At 46.6% G+C, this 24,089-nt stretch overlaps 1 protein-coding gene across 1 annotated transcript in view; it reads right to left on the reverse strand.

Moving 5' to 3' along the window:
* The window catches only part of FAM124A (family with sequence similarity 124 member A), an 85,797-nt gene that overhangs the window by 42,014 nt on the left and 19,694 nt on the right, over positions 1 to 24,089 (reverse strand). The window contains exon 3 of the mRNA XM_001925721.7: positions 10,456 to 11,189. Within this exon, the coding sequence (XP_001925756.5) occupies positions 10,456 to 11,189 (734 nt within the window). The remainder of the gene's footprint in view (positions 1 to 10,455; positions 11,190 to 24,089) is intronic.

Raw genomic sequence — 24,089 nt, forward strand, 5'->3', positions numbered from 1 at the left:
AATATTATTTAGCCATAAAAAAGAAAACAGTACCATTCTCAGCAACATGGAAGCAACTAGAGACTATCATACTAAGTGAAGTCAGAGAAAGACTATTTCACTTACATGTGAAATCTAAAATATGGCACAAATGAACTTATCTACAAAACAGAAACAGACATAGAGAAGAGACTTGTTGACAAGGGGGAGAGGGGAGGGAGAGGGATGGGCTTGGAGCTTGGGGTTAGCAGATGCAAACTATTATATTTAGAATGGATGAATGTGCACTAAATATAGTTACCTGTGCTACTATATAGCACTATATACATCTTGTATAGCACAGGGAACTATATCCAATCTCTTGGGATAGACCATGATGAAAAATATTTTAAAAAAGAATGTGTGTTTGTGTGTGTGAGTGAGTGTGACTGAGGCACTTTGCTATTTGGCAGAAATTGGTACAACATTGTAAATCAACTATATTTTAATAAAAGCAAGATTAGAACAGAAAGAAAGGAAATAGAGAGCAGGAAACAATAGAAAAGATTAACAAAATTCAGTGTTGTTTCTTTGAAAATATAAACAAAATTGACAAAACTTTAGCAAGACAAACCAAGGAAAAAAGAGAACCCAAATTTAAAAATTATAAATGAAAGAGGAGACATTATAACTAACAGTACTGAAGTACAATGGATTATATGCCAATTAACTGGAAGCTGCTATGAAAAACTATATGCCAATAAACTGGACAAGCTAGAAGAAATAGAAAAATTCTTAGAAAATACACTCTACCAAGACTGAATCAGGAAGAAATAGAAATCCTGAATAGACCAGTTTGGAGTTCCCGTCGTGGCGCAGTGCTTAACGAATCCGACCTAGGAACCATGAGGTTGCGGGTTCGGTCCCTGGCCTTGCTCAGAGAGTTAATGATCTGGGGTTGCCGTGAGCTGTGGTGTAGGTTGCAGACGCGGCTCAGATCCCGCGTTGCTGTGGCTCTGGTGTAGGCCGGTGGCTACAGCTCCAATTAGACCCCTAGCCTGGGAACCTCCATATGCCGTGGGAGCAGCCCAAAGAAATAGCAAAAAGACAAAAAAAAAAAAAAAAAAGAAATCCTGAATAGACCAGTTATTAGTAGGGAGACTGACTCAGTAGTTAAAAATCTCCCAACAAAGACAACTCCGGAACCAGAAACCTTCATTGATGAATTTTACCAAACAGTTAAAGAAAAATTAATGCCAATCCCCTTCAACCACTTAAAAGGGAATACCAACTCATTTTGCAAAGCCAGCATTACCCTGATATAGAAGCCAAAAAGGACACCACAAGTAAAGAAAACTACAGACCATATTCCTGATGAATACAGATGGAGAAATTCTCAATAAAATACTAGCAAACCAAATCCAGCAGCACATTAAAGGATCATTCACCACAATCAAGTAATATTTATCCCTGGGATGCAAGGATGGTTCAATATATGTAAATAAATCAATATGAGACATCAAATTAATAGAATGAAAGGAAAAATCATAATATCAGTAATAGATCCAAAAAAAGCATTTGACAAAATTCACCATCTGTTAATGATAAAACCCTGGTGCCCACTCTCACCACTCCTATTCAACACAGACTGGAGTCTTAGCCAGGGCAATCCAGCCCGAAAAAGATGAAAGTTATCAACTTTGAAAAGTAAGAAGTAAAATGGTCTCCCTTGGCAGATGATAGGTATTTATACAAAAAAAAAAATATACATTAAAAAAATCACAAAACTCCAGCTAAAAACTGTTAGCGCTAATCAGTGAATTCAGTAAAGTTTCAGGATACAAAATTAACATACAAAATTAGTAGCTTTTCTATGTATTAACACTAAATTAACTGAAAAATAAGGAAAATGATGTCATTTACAATTGCATAAAAATACAATATTAGTAATAAATTTAACCAAAGAGGTGAAAGTTCTCTACATTGAAAACTATAAGGCACTGATGAAAGAAACTGAAGAAGGCACAAATGAATGGAAAGGCATCTCATGTCCAAGCACTGGAAGAACTAATATTAAAATCCCCATACCACTCAAAGAGATTGCAATGGCATTTTTTACAGAAGTAGAAAACATAATGGTAAAATCCATATGGAATCAAAAAAGACCCAGAATATCCAAAGCAACCCCGAGAAAGAAGAACAAAAACTGGAAGCACCACACGTCTTGAGTTCAAGCTATATAAAAAGCTATAGTAATCAAAATGATATGGTACTGGCCTAAAAACACAGGCACAGACTGATGGAATAAATTTGAGAGCCCAGAAAGAAATCCTTGCATGTACATAGTCAACGAATACTTGACAAACAAGCAAGATATTTTTAGAAGGCAGTATTTAAAAGTGTCAAATAGAAACACTAAGAAATATTGAAGAAAAGAATAAACAGCATTATGTTATATTCTCATTAAGCAGATGTGAAACGAAGGCTGCTGCTGACTTGCTTCATTCCGGAGGTGGACTGCTGACGTCTGTGTGCCCAGGTGGAACGTCACGCTTGTTTTCACCAGGTTCCCCCTGCTTCCAAGTCACTGAGTCTGAAGCCCATTTAGAAAAGGCTCACTTGGCCAAGCAAGAGCCCTACCATAAGACACTATGGAGATGTGGCTCCATCACTTGTTAATCATGGTTACTCTTCAACCAGGAGATGCAAGCTTCTTGCATTTGTCCACATAGGGACTTGGCAAAGAGGCATCGTCAGGGGTGCAGTGAGAACCAGGGGGCAGGGGGTAGGCAAAGAACCCAGGAACCATTCAGGACCTTTTAGGGCTAGCTCAGCCATTTCTCCTTCTCATGCTTACAGAGTTTGGAAAGCACTGTCTGACTGATCTAGAGTCACACGTGGTCTCCTGGGAGCAGGGACAGCTTTGTGGCACATACGCCAACAGCTTTCGGCAGCAGATGGACAGAGTAGCAAATAGATGTGCATGGACATTGTCCAGGCTCTGCCTCTCATGACTGAGGCCCTTCATTCCTTCCTGCCTCCCTTTGGGGCCACTGTTTATCCCTCCCCACCCTTGGTGCACACAGCACAGGGAGAGGTCACAGCCAGAGGCTGCTCAGCTGGAAAGGTTAGGTTACCCCTGGCTACAGCAGAGGCAATAGTGGGTCCAGGAGCCCACTCCCCACGGCCAGGGTGGGCAGTTCTAAAATTCTGAGGCCATTTGGTGCTTGCCACACGGGGCTGTTGTTTTAAAAGCAGGTGTTTACTGCGTGCCCGCTGTGAGCAGGCACAGTGACAGCTGCATTTGGGTGCATATTAACTGGATCCTCATACACGTCCCATTCCAGACCACCTCGGGAAGAAAGGGACTCCTTTGAGGTGACAAAACCCAAACTAGTGGAACTCAAACTTTTTGGGTGGCAAAACTGTATCTGAGTACAAAGAGGGCAACAGAGATTCCCTGGTATAAAGGTCCAGAAGGTCCAAGGGTTCATTCTCCCAGCATGAAGCCAAGAATCCAGTAGAAAGTTCTTTCAAGTCAAAGCAATGTGTGACCTTCCATTTGAGTGGGTGGAAGGCTGCTGATGGGAGACGGAAGACTAGGTCTGAGGCCCTCTAGCAAAAGGTTCTTTTCCTACATTTTTGGGAGGAACAAGTGAGAAAAATAAGGGGGACATTTTTTTGAAAGAAAGCTGACATACTAACATATACAGCTTATATGACAAAAGAAAAACCAAAAAACGAAAACCCTGGAAGAAAATGTACCAGAATGCTCTGTTATGGTGTAGTAAAAGTAATTTTTTAGAAAAAATCACTAACTTCCAGAAATATTTTTGGTAATGTGGTTTGAATACTTTCTAATAAAAGAATTTTAAAAACAAAACTACCAAACTAAAAAACTAAAACTAGAACTACCATATGATTCAGCAATTCCATTCTTAGGTATATATCTGAAAAAAAAAAACAAAAACAAACCGAAACCACTAATTCAAAAAGATATGCACCCCATTATTTACAATTGCTAACATATGAAGGCAACCTATGTGCCCATCAACAGATAAATGGATAAAAGGAGATGTAGTATATATACACACAATGGAATACTACTCAGCCATAAAAAAGAATGAAATTTTGCAACTTGCAGCAACTGGGACGGACTTGGAGGACATTCGACTAAGTGAAGTAAGACACATACTGTATCATGTCACTTATATATGGAATCTAAAAAAATGAAACAAACTAGTGAATATAACAGAAAATGGAGACTCACAGATGTAGAGAACAAACTAGTGGTTACCAGTGGGCAAGTGAAGAGGGAGCAAGATAGGGGTAGGGAATTAAAAGGTACAAAGTATTGGGCATAAAATAAGCGACAAGGATATACTGTGCAACATGGGGAGTACAGCCAATATTTTATAAAGAGTATAAAGGAAGTGTACCCTTTAAAACCTGTGAATGACTATATTGTATACCTATATATCACCTATACTGCCATAAAAAAGATGCCAAATTGGAAACTAACAAAAAATAAATTCACACAGAGGGCAAGTTCACTGGACATTAAAGTAGGTGTTTTAGCCTAGAATTTGAAGGCTTGGCCAACCTCTCAGAGCCAGCAGGTCAGCAGGCAAATAGATTTGCTCTGGATCTGTGGGATCTTGCTTCTCAACTCCTATCTGTGGGCTCCCAGAAGGGCCTCCTGTCTTTCTGACCCTGGAGGGAGGCAGCCTCTGGAGCACACCCACCGCAGCCCACTTGGCTGTGCCATGGCTGCCCACATCATAGTCCACAAGATGGTCTGAACCAGCTGTGAACTTGCATTGCAGCGCAGGACTCTCTTTCCACCGCTGGCCCTGGCCAGAGCCACGTCTGGCTGAGAGGAGCTCACACAAAGCGTTGCTGACTTGAGCCGCTACGCACAAAGCGTTGCTGGCTTGAGCCGCTCCGCAGTGCTGGACTCTCCCCTTTGGTTGCAGTTTACTTACAGGCGCAATGCGGTTGGCCTGCAGGGGACCCGCCCTACCTGCTGGGAGCCGCTGGCCACGCACAGAAACAGCAGCCCTTTCTTCCAGATCCACCACCAAACCAAAGCCCTCTGGAAGCAGAGCCCTGCACAGACCAAACTAAAAGAAGCTACATGAGACAGGCAGGCCAAGGGGGGAAGCTGCTCTCAGGTTGAGAACAGAAAACTCTGCTTAAAATTCCTGTTTCCTTCCTCTGCCTCAAAGATCTGATTCCAAGTTCTGCCAAGGCCCATAATCATAGTTCACTTCTTTTTTTAACCTAGGAAATTACTCTTCCAGGCTTGAAAGAGCTATGATGTCATTTACACATTCTGCTGGAATATCCAACTCAGACGATGCTCTGGGAAGTGATTTTTGGGAGGCGGGGGAGGGGGGCGCTTTCAGCCACTCTGGGCCATCTGCACAGATAAAATCACCCCGGACAGGCAACGTGGTTGGTTGAAAACAGCAATTTTCTTCTGAGTCTGGACCAGGAGCCACAGACCCTGGGCGGGTGTAGCGAGCTGAGTGGCAGGACCTGGGACTCCCTCTTTTACCAGCTGTGTGGAATGGGTGTCCTCCAGGGACTTGGCTGGGAATAAACAAGCCCCAGTGACTGTCACCCATGATCCACCAAAAGCTTGGCTGAGGTTATCTGAAGGTGTATCCTGGCCTCCTGGACTAAGCCAAGGCCCGGGAGCTGCAGGCGGGGGAGCACCCTGTTCCACCCAGCCTCCCTGTGTGCGGGCACCCTGCCCACCCTGCAGGCTCCGGGAAGAGGTCTGGCTCTGGTGGTTCACGGTTGAGGCGGGCGATGACGCGAGGAGGTGGGGCAACACTGTCCCCAGGACTCAGAACCAGGAATAGCCGGGCATCTACGGCGCGGTTTATTTTTGCCTCTCGGACATCAAATCATAGTGCTGCTGATTTTCCGTTTTGTTTTGGCTGCTGGAGAACTCGAAATCAAATTGGGGGCCTCTTTCTGGGAGAATGCTCTCCAAGAGAACTTTGTGCCACGAAGCAGACGTTCTGCAGGTGTGCCCTCCCGCAGGGGGCCACCTGCCGGGCGCGGGGACTGCGTTCCTGAAGTGTATCCAGTGAGACTGAGGTTCTGAATTTTTATTTGAATTCACTTACATTTTCCATTTAAATGGCTACCTGTGGCTCGTGGCTACCAATTAAACAGCACAGCTCTCATGGAGGAAATGACAGGCATTCTGGAGGTTGCACTTGGTTTACCTGTCTCTCCTATCATGACTTCTCCTCTCCTTCAAGTTCCGTCGGTATCTACCTTTACTAACCTGTTTGTATGATCTATATCTGTCAGCCAACCCAAGCCATTTTTTGTTTGTTTGTCTTTTTACCTTTTCTTGGGCCACACCCACGGCATATAGAGGTTCCCAGGCTAGGGGTCCAATCGGAGCTGTAGCCGCTGGCCTACACCACAGGCAAAGCCACGGCCACACCAGATCCAAGCTGCATCTGCAACCTACACCATAGCTCATGGCAACGCCAGATCTGTAACCCACTGAGCAAGGCCAGGGATCGAACCCGCAACCTCATCGTTCCTAGTCGGATTTCTTAACCACTGAGCCACGACGGGAACTCCCCTTTTTTCTTTTTCAATGTGGGATCTACTTATAAATACAGAAAATAGACAACTTAGCCATATCCCCAACTTTTTTGATTGGGCACTTCCTCCCCCGCTTTGTGCTATACAGAGTAATTAATACGTTCATTTAAGGAAAGGGAGACCCAGGAGTTGGGAAAGAGAAGCCTTCTTCTGTTTCTGTCCCTGTTCTGTTTCTTCATCTGGGTGTCACTTATGCAAATAGTCAATTTGTGAAAATGCACTGAGCACATATGAATAGATCGTGTATACATTGTGGAGAGCTGCCAATCAACTAAATACTTTCACTCCAGTAGGAAGAGCAAGGATTACTGCAGCGGATGGAAAATATGCTGCATGTCAACGTCTATGCCTGTGATAAATACTTGATGAGCTCATACAATAAAACCTAAGATGCCAATAGATAGGATGGCTCAAACGATACCCATAACCCAAAAGGTTCTTTTCCTCAATGAAAAATAAAGAAACATATAAAAAGAATCTATTATGTTCAAAGTACAGCGTTAGTTTAGTTCTAGTTCACACAGGTCTTGGCTCCAGAAAGCTGAGGTTTCATTTCATCAACTTTTAATGCAAATCTCTAAGATGTGTTTTCTAGCGGGATCTTGGGTAGCTTCTGATGCTGGCAACTCCCCCTATCCCCACCCCCCAAATCAGGGAATTCCAAGAAAGGAGAGGTGAGTTTTTGGAGGTGGAAGGATTTCTTTCCATCTAATCAGATCTTAAAAACATTTCCAAATTCTTATAAGAGGCTGAGTAGTTTCCAGAAACAAACCTCTCAGCTTTTCACCTCCAGAGGAATTAAATGCCTAAAGGAGGTCTCTGAAATACAGAAAGTTAAGTCTATGGGGCAAGATGAAATGAAATGCAATCTAAATTTTAAGAAAGCAACTAAAAACTACCCAACCAAGACTTCCTTCAATGTATAACTACCCAATGTATAACTTCTTTCAACTATGCAATTGAATAAAAGCCGTATGTTTAAAATGAAACTTGAGAAACATACTGCTAAGGAGAAGGTGGGAAAAAGGGGAGCCTTCTTTCAACTCTGTCCCACCACCCCCCTCCATGACCAAAATGTCTTAATTTTGCTAAAGACTGAAACATAATTTTTTACTATAAAAATTAAAGAGGCGAGCAGGTGTATATCTCATGCTAGAGCAGAAGGCTGCTTTCTGCAGTGAGGCAGTAACAGTATCTGGCTCAAACAGTCATAATCAAGAATTATGAGGGAGAGTATTAGTCATTTCTGCCCACGTTAAATTAACTCTTTGACATATTACTGTTTTGAACAACGGCTTGAATTCCTGAGACCCACGATACAAATCTTTTTTCTTACTCTTTTCATACTTTGATGTTCTAACTTCAAAAGCCTGCATCTATACAGATTTTGTAGCCATTTAAATATGTCGCCCTTCTTTGAAATATTCTTTCAATGGTTCTTTTGACTGGTGTTCAGGCCCGCTTTCCTACTTTATTCTTTCATTTACGTTGTTACAGGGATCAAGAGAAAAAGAGTATTTTAAACACTGCAAAAAGGAAGAAGTCTCTCAGAAACAATCACGTTCATTTTGGTCTTTCAGTATAAAAAATCCTTTCATTAATTTTTTACTTATGCAACTGCATTATGTTGTGCATGAAGACCTGGCAGTCTTCAAGCACAGAAGAAAAAATTCCTCACATTTCAAAAGGGATTATAGAAAAATGCTAGCTAGCATGTAGTTCACAGAATAATAAGGCAATATTATGTAGTTTCTCATATGCATAGTTCAAAGGGGACTCTGAAAATTATCTAGTTCCAATAAATGTTAAATATCTCATACAGAGTGCTAAAAAGCACTTGGAAAGATGCTCATCACTAATTATTAGAGAAATGCAAATCAAAACTACCATGAGGTATCACCTCACAGCAATCAGAATGGCCATTATTTAAAAGACAACAAACAATACATGCTGGAGAGGGTGTGGAGAAAAAGGAACCCTCTTACATTGCTGATGGGAATGTAAATTGGTGCAACCACTATGAAGAACAGTATGGAGCTTCCTGCAGAAACTAAATATAGAACTACTATGTGATCCAGCAATTCCACTCTTGGACATATATCTGGAGAAAACCATAATTCTAAAAGATACATGTACCCCTATGTTCACAGCAGCCCTATCCACAGTAGCAAAGACATGGAAGCAACCCAAATATCCACTGACAGGACCTGATAAAGAAAATGGGGCCCATCTATACAATGGAATATTACTCAGCCATACAAAGAATGAAATAAGGCCACTTGCAGCAACATGGATGGGCCTAGAGATGATCATACTGAGTAAGACAGAGAAAGGAAAATAGCATATGATATCATTTATGTGTGGAATCTCATTTAAAAAAGGATACAAATGAACTTATTTATGAAACAAAAACAGACTTCAAACACAAGCTTATGGTTACCAACGGGGAAACACGGCAGGGAGGGATACACTGGGAGTTGGGGATGGACGGGTACACGCTATATACAGAGAAAAGGTAACCAACAGGGTCCCTAGTGTACAGCACAGAGAACTCTGCTCAGTATTCGGTAACAACCCATATGAGGAAAGAGTCTAAAAAAGGACCAGATATAGGTACATGTAGAATTGAATCACTTTGTACATCTGAAACTAATACAACATTGTAAATCAACTATACACCAATCTAAAATAAAAATTAAATTTAAAAAACACCTCAAGATGACCTTTCTGACTTGAGCGATGTGGTCTGGCTGTAGTTTGAACCGGGTATCTGTTGTGTGCCAAATTCTCACTTCACTTTGCAATATGTGGATTTGTTCTCGTGTTTAATGCCAAACCTAACAAAAACCATGAAACTTGACCTGCGACTGAAGAAACGCCAATCAGCACCTTTCAAGACAATGTCCCCTAATTTGCTATCAACTTTCTCCTCTCAGGTAGCCCTATGTGAAAACTGAGACGCTAGAGGCAGAGGTATTTCAGAAAGACAAAATCCTATACGCCTGGAACTGATTTACCTGTAAATTCTAGAAAGCCTGGGTCTGGAAAGCAGGATCAGGTAGGGCAGGTGTAGGACATTCTTAATTCTCTATGCTGAATTTTATGAAGAGCATATAAATCATGACCTCTAAAGAGTTTAGATGGTCACTGGAAGGAGGAGAAAAGGGTCCAGTAATTGAGCCAAGGTATTAACCACCGAAGCAACAGGACAACCTACTGCATCAAGTTCCTTCTACAAATTCACTTAGCCCTTCCCAAGCTTCATGAAACCAGCAACTCCAAAGGCACTATTTACTCCTTAAAAGGCTTATGAGAAAGTCATTTTCAAGAGATCACTGAATTTTAACAACCTACTGTCCAGTGGCAGAAGGGCAGAAGGGCAGAGGCACCACAGAGAAGAAAACAGCTATCTTCGCTACTGAATGGCGATATATTTTACAACTGTCGTAGATGGGTGTTCCTGAGGTTCCTTTGTGGAAGTGAAGAATGCATTGGTAAAAACTCCCTACTGGTGAAGGAGTAGAAGAAGGAATCTTTAATAAATTCTCTGGATGTCAGCTCATTCGAAATCCGAGGGAGCTGCAAGCACTTAGTGGCTGCTCCAACAGGTGGGTGTGGAGGCACTGGCTGTGGCTTGCCTGGGGTGTGTGGCCCCGGCAGCAAAGTAAAAATCATTTAGTTCAGAGTATGGACACCTTGACTTGGCCTAATAGCCAAGAGAGTCACTGATCCCACCTTTTTCTTAACCCATTATTCTGTAACAGGTACTAACTAGGGTCTCTAGCTGAGCCAACCTCCTTGTTTCTCTGTTCTCCGCAAAGCGAGACAGACAAAGACAGACACGGCCTTCCCCCAAGGTACCTGCAGAAGGATCTTGTTCCCGTCGTGGTCCTCCGTCTGCCAGCGCCCCTCACTGATGGGGCTGCAGGGATTGGGCAAGAGCGGCACCAGCTCGCCGATGTCCTTGACTCGGAACTCCAGCACCGAGGAGTCGGTGGGGACCGGGGTCTGGTCACAGGGCAGTCTTTTCAGGGAGAACTGGATGTCCACATCCAGATTGGAGAAAATAGGGAAGATGCAGAAGTCCGTCTTCCTCTGGCTGGGGCTCCGCCTGAGGATCAGCTCGTAGAACTTGAGGATGTCGGCGTAGTTGTCATGGCGACAGTAGATGGTGAAGCGCACGATTTCCTTGCCGTAGTGCACGGGCCGGATGGCCCACAGCGGCGTCCCGGGGGCCAGCGTGAAGAAGTCCTGGCTGCAGGGCAGGTAGGGCAGGAACCTGCCGGGCACGCGCTCCGTGTGGTGGTGGCGCCAGGGCGGCCGCTGCAGCGTGCGGTGCAGCTGCAGGATCTGCTCCTCGCCGTACTCCTCCTGCAGGAAGAGCACCACCGCCAGCGCCGGCTGCGCCGCCTTGGGGGCCTTCCTCCGTCGCCGGGACGCCCGCCTTTCAGAGACCCTGAACAGCTGGAGGTCCGGGTGGATCCAAGCCAAGACCTTGTCGATGGCCTCCTGCAGGGGCCGGGATTCCCCTGGGTCTGCGATTATGTGGATGCTCACCAGGAACGGGTCCTGTGCGTCCTCCACGGACAGCTCACCTAGCAGCACAAAACAAAAGCCCCAAACCGAATGGTTACTAGGCTATTAAGGTTTCCCATGATGACAGGCAAGACCTGGGCAGAAAGAGAAGCTAAATCCTAACGGAGCTGACACCCTGATCCCAAGTTGAACACCCTCGCAGCCCAAAACTTAAGAACTCCCACTAACACTGGCTCCCAAGCTGGGCAGTGTTAGGACAAGCTTGGTGTGGTGCATCACCAGGTTGAGTGTACATTCCATGGGAGAGCACAAAGTCAAATCTCCAAACCTCCATTAGCAAAGATGCTGGAGCATTAAGTGTTCGCCACTTAGAATTTCCTGAAGTAACGGCAGTGCCCTCCCCCACAAATGTTCCCTATATCACTACACTCTTTGGTTGGCTTATTTCACTGGTTTATTCATCAGTTTGTCCATTCAGGTAGCATTTATGGAGGTACCACTTCACACTGGTCAGAATGGCCATCATTAAAAAGTCTACAAAGAACAAATGCTGGAGAGAGTGTGGACAAAAGGGAGCCCTCCTACACTGTTGGTGGGAGTGTCAATTCGTAAAACACTATGGAGAACAGTATGGAAGTACCATAGAAAACTAAATATAGAACTACCACATGATGCAGCCATCCCACCCCTGGGCATGTATCTGGACAAAACTCTCATTCAAAAGACACATGCACCCCTATGTTCACTGCAGCACTATTCACAACAGCCAAGACATGGAAACAACCTAAATGTCCATCAACAGATGACTGGATTAAGAAGACGAGGTATATATACACAATGGAATACTACTCAGCCATGAAAAAAGAACAAAATAATGCCATTTGCAGCAACATGGACGCAGCTAGACACTCTTACACTAAATGAAGTAAGTCAGAAAGAGAAAGACAAATACCATATGATATCGCTTATATGTGGAATCTAAAATATGGCACAAACGAACCTACCTACAAAACAGAAACAGACTCACAGACAGAGAGAACTGACTTGTGGTTGCCAAGGGGGAGAGGGGAGGGAGAGGGATGGACTCGGATTTTGGGGTTAGCAGATGCAAACTATTATATTTAGAATGGATAAGCAATGAGGTCGTAAAGTATAGCCCAGGGAACTATATCCAGTCTCTTGATGGAAGAAAATATAAGAAAAGTGTGTGTGTATGTATATAAATATATATACATACACACACACACACACCTGGGTCACTTTACTGTACAGCAGAAATTGGCACAACACTGTAAATCAACTGTAATTTAGTTTTAAAAAAATGTTTAAAAAAATAAAAATCATTTTAATTGAGAAAAAAACATTTATGGCATCTTTTCTTCACAAGGCAGTGACTCTGGTACATCAAGCCCTGGCTGGTGGGGCATCCTGCCAGCTGTGTCCTGATGGTGCGGTGGCCGGGTGGTGAGCATCTTGGTGCTGGAGACACAGGAAGGACAACCCGGGGGGAGGGTGCGCACAGTGTTCTTGCTGCCAGAGCTGCCCGGGGCTGCAGGGCTGTGGCTGGGGGCAGGGGGAGCACATGGTGAGAGCATCCCTGCCCGGGTCGTGCTGCCTTTTGGGCCTCTCCTTGGGCCGTGTCCACCCCGAAGCCCACACATCCTGAATGGGGCAGTTCCCCTGTGTCCCCTGGCAGAACATCAAATTCCAAGTGTGAAGCTGACTGTTTAGCTTGGCAGCATTCCCCATGGGGTGAACAGTGCCAGCCACACTGGCCTATTGCTACTTCAGAAATATTCAGCGTATTTTATCAGATAACTTGTAAAGGCTAGTTCTTGTTCATGAAGGCTCTCTTTGCATTCATTTACAGTGTATGACCACCCAAGGGAAATCAAGGCATCTTTAAGTCTTTTGTGACTAGAGGGTGAGATTCATCTAGAATCTAGACCTGGCTCCACACACATGCCTCAGGATGCCTGCTAGGGCAATCGTGTGGTCAGTAATATTTGAGAAGCATGATGTGCTTTTAGGAACCATTATCTCGATCAGTTCACAGGATGAGAGGTGATTTTTTTGGTGGGTAAACAAGACATTCTAAGTGGACTTACGGGTACATTTCGTCCCAGGCACCCACCATAACATGGTCTTGATTTTGCTGAAACAAAGCCTGCCTGAATTTTCATCCCAACCCTGGTGATTAAATATCTCAAGTGGGAACAGTTAATTCGGCTTGTTGCCTCCTTCTTTCTCCCTCACTCATTTATCCACACATTTCTTGAGCAATGGATATGGACCAGGCCCGGGAAGACGAGGAAGCGGGCATCATGACTCCTCTGACTGGAACAGTGCCCCATAGAGTTGCACACGGTATGGGCAGCATGGTCAGAGGCAGCAGTCCTCCAAAGAACCATAAGCCACCCACGAGAACCTCATGACATAGCCGGGAAACACCGACATAAAAGACTAAAATTCCATCTGATATATGTCTATAGGAAATATGATAGAGGAGCATCTTAGGTTGGGGTAGATTCTAAAGTCACCATGACATAAACGTGAACTATAGACAATGTTACCACTGAAATCTGCAGTAGAGAAATGGAAGGTCTTAACTGGGAATAAGACTACATGGCCAGGAGTTCCCGTCGTGGAGCAGTGATTAACAAATCTGACTAGGAACCATGAGGTTGCGGGTTCGATCCCTGGTCTTGCTCAGTGGGTTAACGATCTGGCGTTGCTGTGAGCTGTGGCTACGGCTCCGATTAGACCCCTAGCCTGGGAATCTCCATATGCCAAGGGAGCAGCCCTAGAATAAGGCAAAAAGACAAAAAAAAAAAAAAAAGACTACATGGCCAGACAGATGTTCCTTTGGTTGAACACCAGATGAAATAAAGCCTTGCGGCATGGCTGTGTTACAAAAGAAGAGTCTTGCACCTTTAAAGCCCTGGCTCAGAAGGTTGTGCCTTGAGTGCTATGAGAGGCTCTTGGGAGCTGCAGAGGCTTTTGGAGCTGAAGGGTGACTAAGGTAACAGCTAAGTCAAATCTCAGTACTCCCACGATCACAGAGCAGAAGGGTGGGTGGAATTGTTTAAAATCTTTCTCTCCCCCTGGCTGAGCATGTATCCCTGAATTTGTATGTGTTAAATACGAGAATAATGCAATTTCCACTGACTAGCACATCACAAAGGAAGGAGCAACTTTTTCTCCAGAGGGCTCCTGAGAAGGCTTTCTGGAAGAGGCGCCAGGTGAACTGGGTCTCGAAGGGTCAGTGACATCTCACTTACAATGACGGCAAGTGTGGGGGAGATCCCTGCGGGAAGAAGGAAGACTGTTTACAAAGGCACGGAACTGTGCAAAAAACAAGCACATCTGCAAGGGTTGATTCTGAAACATGGCAATAGATGCAGCAGGAAAAATGGATTGCGGCTTAGTTGTACAGGGCTTTGGCTCAACTTGGTAGCAATGGGGGGCAATGGGAAGTTTGAATAGAGGTGCGCTGAGATCAAGTCAGGGGAGGCTGCCTATGGGCAAAGTAAGAAGTTACAGGATGAGTGAAGAGGCAAGGTCAGAGCTAACAAGGACCCGGCAGCGTGGGAAACTGCATTGCTGGCCCTGGTTCTTTATGCTGCTGCTTCGTTCAGCCATGTGGCTTTCTAGTTCCCCCCACTAAATGGCTGAAGGCATTTCCCCAAACTTTGACTTTGAATGAGACCATATGCCTAGCATTGGCCAACAGAAAAACCCAACGGTAGCAAGTGTTTTGGCCTGACTTCTTATGCTTTTGACATTTCCATGAGAAGAACATGCTCGACCCAGCCCACCAGGGCCAGAAAGGAAGACAAGCACAACGCAGAGAAGAGCTGGCCTAACTGGACCTGGCCTCCATCGGCCAGGCTCAGACAACCAAAGACACATGCTAAGAGCTACCCAGCTGAGCCTGGCCTGGATAAGCTGACCCAAGACACACGGGATATGATACTTGACACATGTTCTGAGACACTGTTTGGGGGTATTTGTTACACAGGGATACTTATAGATGCAGGCAGAGTCGGTGGGCATACAGAAGGGGCATAGTCTCACGGGCTATTGAGGTGGCAATTCAACAAGCCATGAAGCCCACAGGCCTGGAGGGTGGGAGCAGGAAGAGCAGAGAAGTTAATCTTCATGCTTTTGGCTTGAGCAACTGGGCTAATGCCGATGCTTAACTGAGATAGAAAACAGAGGAAGCAGGGCAGGCCTGTGGGAGCGAGAAGGAGATTCCCCTTAGCCAGGCCGGCTGGGGATGCTGGAATGACCTCCAGGATGGAGGTCCTATTGGCAACTGGACCTGTGTGTTGCTGAGGTCATGGGCTGAATTTAAGGATGGACCAGTTACCTTTAGGCCTGCTTTCCTGCAGTTATCTCGTTAAGTGTGTGCCTCTGTGTTGATTTGAATCCGTGAAAATTCCTCTTGATGGTTTAAAAAACAATTGGAATTCATGGATTATGCTGGTCCTTTTCTTTGCTCTTTCTGCTCACCTTTCTGTTTCACTGGGTATAAGCTACACTACAGGCAGAAGTGCAGCTGAAGCAGAAGTAGTGAAAACACAAACTGATGACACTTCCGGCCAGTCGGGAGCCCCAGTGGAGGCAGAGAGAGATGCCACAATCGCCTACAATGCCTATCTCACTTTTCCACGGCGCCCTCATTGCCCTCCCAGTGGAGACACGTGATTTCGCTGGACAGTAACGACCGCTCCCTCTCCCTGGACAGGGCAAAAAGGCTTTGAATAACTTGGGGGATGACGACATTCACTTGAGAAAATTACCAATGACTATCTACGAGGGGGAAAGGGACCCGTGGAACCGAAAGGGTGTTTGGGAAGAAAAGCTGTCAGAATGTAAGGCAGTCCCACCGAGATCCTGACCTCAATCTCAGGGTGCGCATGTGGCCACACACCTGGGGGTGGGGGGTTACACACAGATGGTATTCACTGGGGCCAGCGCCTTCTCCTTGTCCCTCGTGTATGAGCTCTTGGGATCCTCACAACACCCCAAAAAGGGGGGTTCGGTGCTGGTCTTGCCCTCGTATTAGAGGGCAGGAAATTGAGCCACACAGAGGTGAAGGGACCTGCCAGGGGGCACAGAGGGAGGGGGTGAGCAGGCCTTCGGCTGGGGCATCCAAGGTCTGCACACAGCCCCCCGCTCTTCTGCACAGAAGCCCCCGATCCCCAGCACAGGAGCAGCTGTCCCTCTCCAGCCATTTCTGGCCACCCAGCTGTTCTCTCGCCTCCCTCTCCTGCCCTCCTGCCTGCTTCTGACTGGCTGCCTTCTCGGCCAGCAGTCTGTAGCATCCTGCTGTGGACACCACTCGCATCTCTCTCTTCTGGCCTTGGGGCTCCGAGGAGAACATCCCAGAAGCCCCCTCCCTGGGTGCCCACGCCCAGGTCTCTACCGGGAGGCCTGCCTCAAGCGGAACTGAAGCAGGTCAGCACAGACAGCGACAGAAAGGCACAAGAGCGACACAGGAAGAGCAGGCCTGTGTGAGAGGCCCAAGGTAAGGGGGCTTCTGAGTCTTCCGTTGTCAGGGTGCTCAGTGCCGGGCCACCTCTATCAGCCACACAGAGGTTTCCCAGGGAGCAGGAACAAAGCCCAGGCTGGAGCTGCACGGATGAGTGAATGTGTCCAGCTCTGCAGAAGGGCAAGATGCCAGGCCTCCGAGTGGGCAGGGGGCTGAGAGGCGCTTGACCAAGCCTGGCTTGCCCAGCAGCTCGGGATGCACCCTGATCAAGCAAGAAGGGGGGACACCAACCCCACAGCTCCGTCTCCACTGTGGGAGCCACGGAGCCATAGGTGGCTAAGATCTTCCCCAAGAAGAGCCGCAGAATGGGTGGGGGTGTTAGCACGCTCCCGCTGTCACCAGTGTGTGCCCACTGCACGTGACCCTGAAATACAAAGGCACAGAACACAGCGCCAAGCTGTCACTGGGTGCTGGGATGACCCACGTGTGAGAGAAAACCTGCCTCCATGGAGCTAGTTGGAAATCAAGCATTTGAGGCGAAGGAGAGAAAATGTGAATAATTAATTGTCATGAAAAGCCTCTCTGCCTCCCTGAAGAAGCAGAAACGCCAGGACTGTAGGATATGCTGTTATCAGATCCATTACACGGCTTCCCAAAGGCCCTCAGAGAGCACCTGTTCCGTCAGGGCAAGACACAGACCAGAAGCGGCCCCCAGGCGGGGAGAAGACGGAGCAGCCCGTGCTTCCCAGCTAGCCTGTGCCTCCCAAGAGGACAAGGACCATTCTTTCCGTGTTGTATATATTAGATTTCCCCTGAGTAACGTACAGCACTGTAGGAGTTCCCGTCGTGGCGCAGCAGAAACCAATCTGACTAGTATCCCTGAGGACGCAGGTTTGATCCCTGGCCTCGCTCAGTGCGTTAAGGCGTGGCCGTGAGCTGTGGTGTAGGTCACAGATGCGACTCAGATCTGGCGTTGCTGTGGCTGTGGTGAAGGCCGTCAGCTACAGCTCCGATTAGACACCTAGCCTAGGAACCTCCATATGCTGCGGGTATGGCCCTAAAAACCAAAAAAAAAAAAAAAAAAAAAGGAAGAAAAAGGCACTGCATCAGTCCAGTCCAGGCCTTCTTATGAAGCAGAAACCTGCAGATCTGTTCCTTTTTCCCTAATATTTCACTCTCCTGTACATCCAGTTTGTTTGTTTTTTTTTTGGGGGGGGGGGGGGTGTCTGGTAACAGAAAATAGCATAGACAATAATAATCATGTACTAAATCCTTAGAATTTGTCGCAGTCATAAAAGCTTAATACATATTATTTAATATTTAAAACTCCACCATGACAAAGGCGTATTCTTTCTCCCCATCTTGCAGGGGAAATGTCCCCGGACTTGCCAAAGGCAAGGCTCTGTGCTCCTCACCATGTGCTTTTTCTCGCCTCGAGTCCACCAACGTCATAACCAGCCTGCCCTGAACCTCAGCCTGCCGGTGGAATGTGGGTCCTTCAGGAAATGTGGGTAGGGGATTTGCCTTGGATGGACTGACGGTTACCCCGGGGCAGTGTCTGGCAATCTGACCTGTGTGGACGTCCTAAGCGTCAGGCTGGTGGACGACGGGGAGGGGACCGAGGTCCTACTGCCCCTTGACAGATACCCTGATGCTGGCCCTCCCACACAGGTAACTCAATGCTGCCTGCGCTGGGACCCCCCCCCCCACTGCCACTCTCTGCACCCTGGGGCTTCACGCCAGCCTTGCCCGCACTGTCCCCTGCTGTCCAGTGCCCGCCAGACTGGCCCTCCTCCCAGACACTGACTTCCCCAAAGCAGGCACGTCCCACTGCAGGTCCAGATCTCTCATTCCAAAGGGAATGCCTGGCCAAGTCTCAGGACATGGCAAAGCTCAGGGACCCCTTTCTAGAATTTCTGGGCAATGGTTGACGTCTCTTGTCATTTTATCCCACGTTTATCACTGACAATTTGCAATTCAGTGGCAATTGCTTATTTAATCAAGGAATGTTTATTGAGCGCCTACTATCTGCCAGGCACCGAAGGATATAGCTGTGAACAAAACCATCTCTGCCTTCACAGAACTTATAATCCAGTGGGGGAGGCAGACAATAAACAATATATAAGAGGAAGCCAGGAACCCAAATGCAGTACACTCTTCACAGATCAAACCCATGCTCGATGAGGGGATAACAAAGGGTTTTCAAGGCAGCAGCCACAAACCGCTGCCATTGGCTGAATAAGGGGCCATGGACCACTCCGGTGCCGTAAGTGGTCCCAAACAACCTAGGAGGGCTCCAAACAACCCAGGAGGCCAGCAGAGTCTGCACAAAGACCGCTCCAGCTGCTGCAGGCTGACCGTTTAGGGAATCTGGTCTGCAGCTTAGCTTGAGCCCCTCTAACCTCAAATGCAGGAGGCTGAATAAACTCCTCATCTGCATTTCTAAAGCCTCACTCCGGGGCACCCAACAGTTCAGGGGCTTCCGTCCACCCGACGCAGGCACGTGATCAAGTGGCAGAAAACCCACGTGAGACAGTGGATCAGGTGTGCAAGACATGCCCAGGGCACAGGCTGCCACTGTAAGAAAGATGAGGTCAGAAAGCAGGAGGGAAAGAGGCTCCAGAACAACAAAGACAAAACCTGCTGTGCTGCCAAGTGCCACACAGGGCCAACCTCTCACTATTAAGCTGCAAGGTCTTCCCAGAATGCCTGAAGTAAATGCTCTCAGAAAGGGGCTTCCAAATTCCTTCCCAGGAGAACCCATTCATCCGGAATGTAATGCATAACCTGCCTTCAGCTCTTTTTACAGTTTTTTTTAAAAGCCAGTTCTTCAAATCCCTGAACCATTAAAAAATTGAAGCCATCTCCCTTGCCCCTGAACACACTTAAGATAAAGTCTCAGAACATTCTCAATTTTTAATAATTTTATCATTTTGACAAGGCCTCTGACTGGCTTGTAACTTTGAGCTGTGACAGGGGCAAGGCTGGTCCCCCATGCCAGCCCCCAAAGAGCAGGCAAAGTCAGACGCAGGGATGGGTATCTGGGGAGCCTGGTGGCGATGAGGTGACGTGCAGAGTATTTAACACAGGGGGTCCACACTGTGCTTGCAATATGGATAAAATGCTTCTCCTCTCGGCCTGAGTGCACAGGACATTCCTGTGATCGAAGACTAGAACACAGCTGAAGTGGCTGAGTCAAAACCTCTCTTCATTTGACAGAGGAGAGCACCACGGAAGCGTTGGGACTCTTAGGCCCTCTGGAGCTTTTGTAAGAAGCAGGGCTCTGGGAGTTCCCCTTGTGGCTCAGGGGTAACGAACCTGACTAGTGTCCATGAGGATGCGGGTTCCATCCCTGGCCTCACTCAGTGGGTTAAGATCCAGCGTTGCCATGAGCTGTGGGGTAGGTTGCAGACGAGGCTTGGATCTGGCCTTGCTGTGGCTGTGGTGCAGGCCAGCAGTTGTAGCTCTGATTCGACCCCTAGCCTGGGAATTTCCATATGTGTCAGATTCAGCCCTTAAAAAAAAAAAGACAGCCCCCTCCTCAAATAAATAGAAGTGTGGCTTTTCTATCATTGTACTGATTTGCTCTCTCAATTTTCATCACTGATAGCAGAAACAATGTCAGGAATCGGGATTCATATCCTTGAACTCATTCCAAAACTATTACGAAAGAAATAAGACGGGAAGTAAGGCAGATGTTTTTCCACTTGGAAGTGTGACAGCCACTTGACTTGCAGCGTATTCCTGGGCTTCACTGTGCTTTGCCCCTGGAAGGGAAGCAAAGGCCAGACACTAACCAGAGAGGGAGGACACAGCTTGACATCCATCCTGGACGAGGACATGGAAATTGATTTGTAATTAGTCTGAGATGCTTTAATTCAGCTAGAAACACCTAAATGGATCTAGCACAGACAGGGGCCCCAAGTCTTGGGGACCGTATGATGTTGCAGGTTTATGAGTAGGTGAGACAGGTCTGACGCACACCGGCGTCCAGTCCAATGCTCGACGGTGTACTAGGCCCCTTGTGCATAAAAGTTACAAGATTCAAGACGGCTGAAGAGACTCTAGTATGTTAAACAGAATCCATTCTTTTGCACAGTAACCACCACTCTTTCTAAACTACATCGTGCCCTGTCATTTCCATTGATGGCTCAGCCATCCTGAGAGTGGCAGGACCTCAGGAACATTCTGTAGGTTCAGAGATGAGGCAGCAGGGCTTGCAAAAAACAAGATTAGAATATTCGTCTTGTTTTAAGACGGGAAATATATCAATCAAAACAAAGCAGACAACGGAGGAGGATGTTAACCAAACCTATCCCAAGGATTTGTTCATCAAGGCTGCTCAGACTTAACACTGGAGCTAGCAGAAGGAATCCTCACAATTACAGTAATTAAGGTTTATTTTAGAAAGGGATTTGTTCTGGCAGGATGGAAATGAGACAAACCACGATTGGCTATTACAAGGGTTCTAGGAAAAAGCACTACGAATGGGCTTATAAAATATATCGTGGATGCATCACAGAGAAACCAGTGATTAAATGTGGCACTGATTTTGCTCATAAGCAAACTAGCAATGTGGGAAATGGAGCCTTTGGACTCATTTTTTGGTCTTTCCCTAAAATTTCATGAAATATGCAAAGGTGTGGCCAACTTGAGTAGGATACTGATATATCCCTGGCCTGTGTTTCCATGTTTCCTTAGAAAATATGTATCATACAGCCCATGGGAAGAACAAGCTTCCTGGGCATGATTAGAAAATTAAAGTGGGGAGGCAGGGAGTTCCCACTGTGACTCAGTGGAAACACATCCGACTTGTATCCATGAGGATGCTGGTTGGATCCCTGGCCTCGCTCCGTGGGTTAAGGATCCTGCATTGCTGTGAGCTGTGGTGTAGGTCACAGATGTGGCTTGGATTTGGCATTGCTGTGGCTGTGGCACTGGTCAGCAGCTGTAGCTCTGCTTTGACCCCTAGCCTGGGAACTTTCATACGCTGCAGGTGTGGCTCTAAAAAGCTAAAAAAAAAAAAAAAAAAAAAAAATTTGGTGAGGCATTTAGTCCAGCCCCTCGGGTTACAGATGACCTCAGGCTACTTGCCCAAGTTGACCAGTTAGTCATCAGCAGGTCTAGAAAGAGAACGGCCTCCTCAGCTCCCACTGTGGGGCCCTGGCTAGCTCTGAAGTGCTCACTCGGCTAAGGGCCCCAAGGAAGACACAGCAGGAGGGTCCCTTCGAGAAACCACAACCTAACTGAGGAAGCAAGGCGTTCACACGTGAGAAATATAGGAAAAGCACAAAATGGGAGACTTTAAGTTCTGAGTGACAGAGTGGTTGAAATTCAGCGCTGATAAGCGAAGTTTCCCTCCCCCACGCTGTCTCACTGCCTGGGGCTCTCCACCTGCCAACTCTGCTCTGTTCGGTGCTTCAGGGAGGGTGGGGTAGGGGGAAGATGGACCCATTTACCAAGTTTCTGAAGTTAGATTTTTTTTCAGATCACAGCAGAGGAAACAACCTGGAAGGGCCAGGCTCTCTATTGCAAGGGCTGGGATTCGGGAGATGGAAGAGGCTAAAAACCTAGAACAGAGGGTTCACCCACGAACCAGCGTGCCGAAGAACGTGTGATGCTATGGGGGTGGCTTTTCCAGCTCAGACAATGTCCATTCTGGGCTTCTGGTGGGAGGAAGAAGCCTGGAAGGGACCCGGCCAAAGGGTGGATGCCAGAAGGCTTCTGAGGACAGATGATGTACTGAACTCCTGGGATGAGTCCTACATGGGAGGGGACCTCAGAGCAGATCAGACCTCTGCCTTCATTTGCCAGCGGGGGAGGGAAGGGGCTCAAGAGTGAAGCTCAGCTGGACTGCAAAGATATAGAGCAGTTCCACTTTTACCCCTGAACAGGTTACTGTGAAAAGTCATATTCACTATAGTAGGAGGTTCTAATACAGAAAGTGTTATAATCCAACGGATGGCGACCCCCCCAAAGTGCCATCTCATAGAAAGACCCCCCAACTCCTGAGTCTAGGTTATCTGTGACCCACACATTTTAGGCTCCCTATGCTCAAGCTTGAGGCAATGGAATATTAAAGATGGAAGCACAGAGGAAGCCCAGTTCTGCCTGCCACAGACAAAGCAAAGACTTCTCAGGGCTCTTCTTGCTACGAAGAAGGAAAGATAAGTCTTTCAAGCACAGGTTGTACAGCCCAGCCTCCCTCCATTTTGGTGCCAGTATTCATGTCAGAAGGTGTCAGGGTGAGATAAGGATAAAAGAGTGAGAGCAGGTGGAATGCTCCTTCCCTCCCATAAGCAGTGTGCTGTGCAAAGTTTAAAAGTTTAGTAAACGTGGAGGAAGGAGAGAAGGTTTACAAGGAAGAAAGGAAGGAGGGCCCATGGGACCTCTTCGCTTTCCTCGCTGGTTCTGACGCTGCGGCCATCAGTGGATGTGACCTGGCTTTCTGCGCAGCCTTCCCTGAATACTTCCAACTTGTTTTCCCCTCAAAGGTCAAGAGCAATAATACTGATACTGAATAAAGACAGCAATTGGCTACGGGGTTGGGGGGGATACTTTCCATGAAGCCTGTGCAGGGCACTGATGGTTTGGGAGCCCTGTTACTGCTGCCTGAGGTTGGAGTGAGCGTATCGTCGAGGCCGTACTTTTAACAGGAGCTATGGAACAGACTTCAACTTGAGGATGTCCAAAAGCTGAGTCTTGGAGTTCCCATGGTGGCACAGCAGCAAGGAATCCGACTAGGAGCTATGAGGTTGCGGGTTCGATCCCTGGCCTCGCACAGTGGGTTAAGGATCTGGCGTTGCTGTGGCTGTGGTGTAGGCCAGCAGCAACAGCTCCAATTCAACTCCTAGCCTGGAACCTCCATATGCCGTGGATGCCGCCCTAAAACAAAGACAAAAAGACCAAAAAAAAAAAAAAAAAAAAAGCCGAGTCTCCCTATTTATAATCTGCTCTTCAGAGCACTTTTGCCCATTGTTACTGTGTCTGTTTGTGTGTATGTATGTGTGTATCCATCTTGGTTTTTTGTTCCTAAAATCCCAGTTTTTATAAGACCCCTGGCATTCTCATCCATGCCAACGGGAGAGTCAAATGGTGCCTTTGGAGAATGACCTCGCAGTAGGGATCTGGAGTTTTAGAAAGTAAATATGCTTTATACCTTGGCAATTCCACTTGTAGGGATTTATCCTAAGGAAATCATGAAGGCCATGCACAAAGGTGTATCATAAAAATATCCCTGGCAGTGCCAATTATCATAGTTAAAAGTGAATATAACCTATAGGATTAATAAGAGGGCGCTGGTGAATAAAGTATGGTGCAGACATACAACAGAATACCATATGGATAGTCAAGCGATTATAGGACTAATACTTTCTTATAGAAGTTTACTGGCACATAAACAACTTCCTAATATACTTAGAAAATTAGACTATAAAACTATCCAATACCATTTTTGGTAATA

The sequence above is a fragment of the Sus scrofa genome, chromosome 11 (genome assembly GCF_000003025.6).
Source record: "Sus scrofa isolate TJ Tabasco breed Duroc chromosome 11, Sscrofa11.1, whole genome shotgun sequence".
Taxonomy (NCBI): domain Eukaryota; kingdom Metazoa; phylum Chordata; class Mammalia; order Artiodactyla; family Suidae; genus Sus; species Sus scrofa.